Source organism: Musca vetustissima, unplaced genomic scaffold (genome assembly GCF_032173495.1).
Source record: "Musca vetustissima isolate MV318-11 ecotype Yass unplaced genomic scaffold, APGP_CSIRO_Mvet_v1 utg15299, whole genome shotgun sequence".
Classification (NCBI taxonomy): domain Eukaryota; kingdom Metazoa; phylum Arthropoda; class Insecta; order Diptera; family Muscidae; genus Musca; species Musca vetustissima.
The window spans coordinates 1-8210 of NW_026876600.1; the positions used below are offsets into that span (position 1 = coordinate 1).

Here is an 8210-nt window from a genome sequence, read left to right on the forward strand (position 1 = left end):
GAAAATATTTTAATATTATTTTTTTATTAATATGTTCGTCCGATTTTCTCGAAATTATGCCATAAATATCGATTGTTCGATTTAAAAAGCATTTGTTCAGTCGATTTGACTAGTTGTTGTTTTAAATCCCTAATATGAGTTTCATCCAATTTTCTGTAGTTTTTGACCCATTAACGTCCCATAAACGTCGAAAACGTCATATACCTGTATAAAATGTAATAAATGTAGTAAACGTCATTTATTTGAATATTATTACAATAGAGTTATTTTCAGGAATATACATTATTTTTACATATATATGAGTACTCCTTACTAAAACTTATTAAAAAATTTTAAACTTTTTGGAAAATAAAATTTGAAATTTGATATGGATTTGAGTAAAGCATTCGCAATTTCCAAACTGATTAATGGAAATAGCTATTTTGTCAAAAACCTAATGGTTTTGGATCGGTTTCCGACGTTTCTGACGTATGTATTATACGTCAGAAATGTATGTCATTTACGTCACTATTTCTGACGGACCATCTCTGGTCAACGTCCTCATGTAAGGTTCCTGAAAGTTTTGAATCCTCACCAAAGGATGTAGTTTATTCGAAGTTTGAACTTAATAACGTTTAATTTTGATTATATTTATTTCGGAATTGTGGGAATTTCGAATATATTCAAATTTGTTAAATTGAATATACCGTTGCCCGATATTTATTTAAGCAATTCCAAGGGACTGACCACTCATGTTAGTGTTCGCACTTCACAACGCATTGGGGTGGGGGTACCTAATCTGTTGTGATTTTTGATTCCATTCCGTTGATTTGTACACCTTCCCTACTATGCATTCATATGTGCAGAAAACTTGTTTATTTTTAATTAAATATATATCATGGTGGTTTTACATTGAATATTTATTTAAATCACATTTCAATATTTGTACTAACCTTTAAAAAAAAGTATCATTACAAATATTTCATTGTTAAAACCTCTATTATTGTTAGATGTGTATTATTTATTTAATATGCAATCATCTAATTGCATTCAATTTTCATAATTTATAATAACATTTATTTTTCGTCCGTTTATTTTTTTAGCGTATTTTTATTATCGTTGATGGTGTGGTGTTTTCACAACGTCATGGGCCAGGTGCCATTTCCAGAAAATTGTCCCAATGTGAAAATTGTTGAATCATTCGATTTGGATAGAGTAAATAAATACGTACATATGTATACACATAACTACTCATACTAATACACTTAATTTTCATTATAGTATATGGGTATTTGGTATGAATATTCAAAATATCCTTTCATTTGGGAAGCGGGACAAAAATGTCAATATGCCATTTATAAAAATAATGGCAACAATACTGTGGCGGTAAAAAATGTCGGAACATTTGTCATGTGAGTATGAAGTGGAAAAATAATCACATCGAATAAGGGATTTATTTTCTTTTGTTAGTGTAAATAAATCGAGCAGTGTCCAGGGTACGGCCAAAGTAATTGCACCCGGCCAGTTGGCAGTTGCATTTAGAAATCGTATGTGAATACTTAATAAGAGCCGAAAGTCTAGCACTGATAACCTAATTTTGTTTCCATTTTGATTTATTTAGAAGAAGTCAATGAACCAAATTATTTGATATTGGGTACCGACTATGACAATTGGGTTGTTGTCTACAGCTGTAAAAATGTCAGCTCGTTTGCACATACAAGTAAGTATTGCTGATTATTTTTGTTCATAGATACGAGTGGATTTTTAAAATATTATTCTCAAAATGTATTAGCGGGGAATTTTTGAGTCCTCAAGCGTGGAGTTTTGAAGTATTTTATTTAGGACTTCTAGAGTGGATTTTAAAATATGTTTCAAGAAATTCAAGAATTTCAAAATAAATTTTAGGGAATAAAAGCGCAGATTTTAAGAATATTTTTCAAGAGCTACAAGCGTGAATTTCTATACCCTACACCACATTGTGGTACAGGGTATTATATCTTTGAGCACAACGTACTGAAATAAGCACAGGTTGACGTACGTGAGGTTTTCTTGAAATCGGTTCCTTTTTTGATAGAGCTCCTATATATCATTTCGACCCAATTTATGTTAATGGTTTACATGTAGTATCCATAAATAATATCATACGATTTCGTCTAAACGGTGCACCAAATACCCAAAGTTCAAAATGAAGGGTATTGAGATTATTATACCCTCCACCATAGTATACTAATTTTATCATTCCGTTTGTAACTCATCGAAATATTCATTTCCGACCCTATAAAGTACATATATTTTTGATCATGGTGAACTTCTAAGCAATATAGTCATTTCCGTCCGTCTGTTGTAATCACGCTATCTTCTGAAGGAATTAAGATAGGGTGCTAAAATTTTGCATAGGTTTGCCTTTTGTCTACAGGCAGGTTAAATTCGAAGATGGGGTATATCGGTCCACGTTTAGGCATAGCTCCCATATAACAGTACCTCCCAATTTTCGGAATTTTGGGGCTCGTGAGCGCGTTTTTAAACCGAATACGCTGAAGTTTGGTAAATTGGGTACTAACTATCTACACAAAAAATTATAAATATAGGACCACTTTTTCTGATAGCCCCCATAAAACGGTACCTCATAATTTTCTGTATTTTGGGGGTTTTGATCGTATTTTTCCCCCGAATTTGGCTGTAATTTAGTATGTAGAGTTTTTAATTGGTACCAAATCTCTCCACATAAAATCCATTTTTTCGGTGAGCCCCCATATAAGGGTACCCCCCAGTTTTCGGTATTTTGGGGTTCTTGAGCGCGTTTTTCAACCGAATTCGCTGCAATTTGGTATATTGTAGTCGTATATGGTAACAAATCTCTCTAACAAAAATTTTTAATATTTGCCCCCTTTTTGTGGTCGTCCCCATGTAACTCCTTTTTTATACCCTTCACCTATACCAATTCGCTGCAATTTGGTATATTGTAGTCGTATATGGTAACAAATCTCTCAACCAAAAATGTTTAATATTTGCCCCCTTTTTGTGGTCGTCCTCATATAACCCCCTTTTTATACCCTTCACCACTCTGTGGTACAGGGTGTTATGTCTTTGTGCATATGTTTGTAACAGGCAAAAGGAAACGAGGTAGACACATGGCTTCTTTTGAGAATATGCATAGAATCACTTTTTAAGACGATCTATGCATATCCGTCCGTCCGTCTGTCTGTCCATGTTAAATTGTGAACAAAGTGCAAGTCGCATTTATGATCCGAATTGGATAAAATTTGGCACAGCTCATTTGTTTGGCCCAAGGACGAACCCTATTGAAATTGGGAAAAATGGGTTCAGATTAAGATATAGCTTCCATATATATTTTCGTCCGATTTAATGTATATGGTGTACCAAAGTTCCTATATATCTTTCGTTTTGCACGAAATTTGCACAGCGTAATTAATAAGGTCTAGAATGATGTCTGCCAAGTTCCGTGAAAATCGGTCCAGATTTATATATAGCTCCCATATATATTTTGGTGTACCAAAGTCCCTATATATCTTTTGATTTGCACGAAATTTGGCATAGCGTAATGAATTGCCTCTAGAATGATGTGTGTTAAGTTTCCTGAAAATCGGTCCATATTTAGATAAAGCACCCATATATATTTTCGTCCGATTTTATGTAAATGGTGTACCAAAGTCCCTATATATCTTTCGATTTGCACGAAATTTGGCATAGCGTAATGAATTACCTCTAGAATGATGTGTGTTAAGTTTTCTGAAAATCGATCCAGATTTAGATATAGATCACATATATTTTCATACGATTTTATGTAAATGGTGTACCAAAGTCCCTAGATATCTTTCGATTTGCACGAAATATGGCGTGGCGTAATGAATTAGCTCTAGAATGATGTGTGTTAAGTTTCCTGAAAATCGGTCCAGATTTAGATATAGTTCCCATCAATGTCAATCGTCCCGGCCGAACTTAACGCTTTTTCATTTGTTGTACATCAAAGTCAATATCATGGAAAGTTTGCAACGACAGGTCAATTAACCCAAAACTATTCACTTCTTTTCATATACTTAAGTAATTCCCGAGTTATAAAGAGGTTTCTCTGTGAGTGTACAGCTATCGTATGAACTAGAATAAAGCCAATCAGTGAAGATCTTCCTTATTATACCCTTCACCACACTGTGGTACAGGGTATTATGTCTTTGTGCATATGTTTGTAACAGGCAAAAATTATCGAGATAGACCCATGGTTCCTTTTGAGAATGTGCATAGAATCACTTTCTGAATCGATTTATGCATGTCCGTCTGTCCGTCTGTTGGTGTTAAATTGTAAACAAAGTACAGGTCGCATTTATGATCCGATTTGGATGAAATTTGGCACAGCTCATTTGTTTGGCCCAAGGACGAACCCTATTGAAATTGGGAAAAATCGGTTCAGATTTAGATATAGCTCCCATATATATTTTTGCCCGATTTACGGACTTTAGACCCTGAAAATCTTTCGATTTGCACGAAATTTGGCATAGCGTACTGAATTGAGCCACGAAAGATGTGTGCCAAGTTTCGTGAAAATCGGTTCAGATTTATATATAGCTCCCATATATAGTTTCGCCCGATTTACGGACTTTAGACCCTGAAAATCTTTCGATTTGCACGAAATTTGGCATAGCGTACTGAATTGAGCCACGAAAGATGTGTGCCAAGTTTCGTGCAAATCGGTTCAGATTTAGATATAGTTCCCATATATAGTTTCGGCCGATTTTTGGTAAATGGCGTACTAAAGTCCCTATATATCTTTCGATTTGCAGGAAATTTGGCATAGCGCACTGAATTAAGTCTAGAATGATGTGTGCAAAGTTTCGTGATAATCGGTTCAGATTTAGATATAGCTCCCGTATATATCTTCCTCCGATTTAAGGTAAATGGTGTACCAAAGTCCTTATATATCTTTCGATTTGCATGAAATTTGGCATAACGTACTGAATTGAGGCTAGAATGATGTCTGCCCAGTTTCGCGAAAATCGGTCCAGATTTAGATATAGCTCCCATATATAGTTTCGTCCGATTTCATGTTAATGGTGCCCCAAAGTCCCTATATATCTTTCGATTTGCAGGAAATTTGGCATAACGTACTGAATTGAGCATAGAATGATGTCTGCCCAGTTTCGAGAAAATCGGCCCAGATTCAGATATAGTTTCGTCCGATTTCATGTAAATGGTGCACCAAAGTCCCTATATATCCTTCGATATATTTGGATAGAGCTTCCATATATATTTTCGCCCGATTTTAAGTAAATTGGACATCAAACTCTTCATGCTAGTCAGGTTGACATCAAATTTTGCACAACGTACAAAATTGAGCATAGAATTACGTAGTTGCGTTTTCTAGAAGTACAGACATAGCCCAACAGATAACCTATTTATATTTGATTAAAGTCGATTTATATAACTTATGTATATATAGGTAGATTCACATTTAGATAAATATCACATATTTTATTTCATCCAATTTCATGTTAATAGTCCTGTTTAATATATCCATAGTGGTGAAGGGTATCATATAGTCGGCCCCGTCCGACTTTACTACTTTCCTTACTGGTTTTTTAACTTGGTTTTGGGTAAAAAATTGACGATTTCCCAAAAATATTTTTTCAAAGGTCCGCCATTTTGTTAATTTTAGAGCGAAGTCAATAATCCTAGTTCATACGAGAGCTAGACATGTACTTTTTGTAACACCGTTGGAATTTTCGGATTCCGATGTTCCAGTGAGGAGTTATCATGCCCGCAATCAAAGACAAGGACTTTTCTTTAATTATAAAAAACAACAACAAAACAATAACAACATTGTTTTGTAAATTATTTTTCTTCTATTTTAAATCTTCAAATATATATGTGCAAAGTTACAAACTTTAACAAGCATTGGTATTGATTTACCAGCCCATTGAATATCTTGAAAAATTAAAATCGAGAATGGGGGGGTTCCCTTAAAGAAGAAGAAAAATAATTTGCAAAATTTGGTTGTTGCTGTTTTTGATGATTAAAGAAAAGTCCTTATTTGTGATGGCGGGCATTATAACTCATCGCTGGAACATCGGAATCCGGAAATTCCAACGGTATTAGAAAGAGTACATGACTGGCTCTCTGGCTTAATCTATCAGTACAGTCATCTGCCGAAAAATAATGGATTTTTCCCCAACATAATATAATATCTCATATAGCAAATGAGAACACATTCGCAAGAGACAGAACGGATCACAAAATTGTTGAACCGGATTTTTAGATAATTAATCCGAATTTGTACCGGTTTTTATCAACTGATTTTAAAGCAAAGAACATTGTTGATCACATGTTAAAAATTCTTTGCTTAAGATTCAGCCAAAACTTTACTTATTTTTATAATTAAATAATATTTCAATACAATTTACAATCTGATACTGCTTATCAATGCCAATCTAACTACCCAACCCAGTTTCTTCATTGAATGCGATACCTTTTCTACAGGGCTTAATGTAATTAATTATGCAAAATGTAAAAACAATTAGAAATTGTCTCACACACGCACACATCACACGTCTGTAAGTCATATCAAAATACTACATATAATTATTTTTATGCTTTTATAATTAATTACAGTGAAGACATTGCGGTTATTCGCAAAGAAGCAATTTATGAGAAATTATAACTAATTGCTCCTCAGTCCATCAAACACAAAACCTCACATTTTTAAAACTCTTCCTTTTCTCATGTTTACTTTCAGAAATCATTTGGATATTAAGCCGTCAACGACAACCCAGCGAAGAGGCCATTCGTGCCGCAAAACAAGTCATCAAAGATAATAATTTGTCCGAAGAATTTCTAATGAAATCAACTCAAACCGATTGCCCAGATGTCAACGACAACGATGAGAATGGCAGTGACCAAGTTGCCGACGCTTCAACTGTCTCAGATCAATCGATTGATTTCAGTTCAACAACACCGTCGAATGTCATTCAGACGGCATGAGAATTGCTTGGGCGTCTTATCAGACGCATCGTTGAGATGTTTATGTCATTTATGTATTTTATGCGACGTTCATTGTACACTTTATAGACTTAGCGACAGAATGAGTGAATTGTATTTTTTTTATTGTATTGTTTTTTTTTAAGTAATTAAAGTAAAGTTTAATGTCAAATGATTTCGAAGAACACAAGCTGTATAATTGATGTACTAAAAAACAAATTTCTTTGTAGTTTTAAGTTTTTTTAAATTTTTTAATAAATTATATTATTTTCTGTCTATAAATAGCTTTATTTTAACTGTACGAGTTTAATATTTGAGGAGGGCAATATAATTTGACATATGTAACAATATCGTCGGACGGTGCCGAACATATGATACCCTACACAACTACCACTGTATTTAATTAAATCTTATACGGATATCCCAATACAAATTTCAGTATATCCCCCATATTATTCCTCTTGAATCATTTGAACCAAAATAATGACCAATTAACATCGTTCGTGTACAATTTCGTGACGTTCGGGTCATATTTGTGACCTTTAGAGCGACTTGAAAAAAAGCAAAAAAAAAAAAACAGTAAGGAAAGAGAATAGAGAATTAGGCGATGCCAAAAGGTGGACGGCCCGACAAATGGTACCGTTCACCACTTTGGGTACATACAAGAGATCCCATAGACAGAACAGATATAGCATCTTTGGCGGACCATTGAAAGGGAATCGGGAACATACACACACTATTCTGAAATCTATGAAAAATGTTCATGTCAATCTGGCAGACTAAGATTCTTTGTTGTACCTTTTGTATGAGCAACCGTGGCATACAACATTTGGTATGGTGCAGCACAGTATGATGTCCACAATTATATCTCAAACGAAAAAATATAGGAGTTATATCTAAATCTGAAAATATTCTACGAAATCCAATACGAGTTATTTTAGCTCCAATATGGTACGTTGTGCACAAATTCGTCCCAATCAGAAAAATGTTAGTTATTTGGTTCACCATTTATATTAAACCGGACAAAAATATATAAATAAAACTTAACACTAGTCATTCTATACCCGATTTAATATGTTAAACATAATACCGTGCAATGGATAATGATCTATGGTGTACCATTAACGTAAAATGGAAAACTATGCTAATCTGAATTAATTTCAACGAAACTTCGCATACGTCTATCTGGACCTATTTCAGAACGCTGAGCCAAATTTTGTCTCAATCAAACAAATATTGGGAGT

The 8210-nt window shown here is 34.0% G+C and overlaps 1 protein-coding gene across 1 annotated transcript; it reads left to right on the forward strand.

Moving 5' to 3' along the window:
- Positions 1-1086: 1086 nt before the first annotated feature.
- On the forward strand, positions 1087-7062 carry LOC133321144 (apolipoprotein D-like). The gene is made up of 5 exons (XM_061530237.1): positions 1087-1194; positions 1261-1391; positions 1450-1526; positions 1601-1699; positions 6725-7062. The coding sequence occupies exons 1-5, from the start codon at positions 1102-1104 to the stop codon at positions 6967-6969; spliced, it is 645 nt and encodes a 214-aa protein (XP_061386221.1). The 5' UTR covers positions 1087-1101; the 3' UTR covers positions 6970-7062.
- The last annotated feature ends 1148 nt before the right edge of the window (positions 7063-8210 follow it).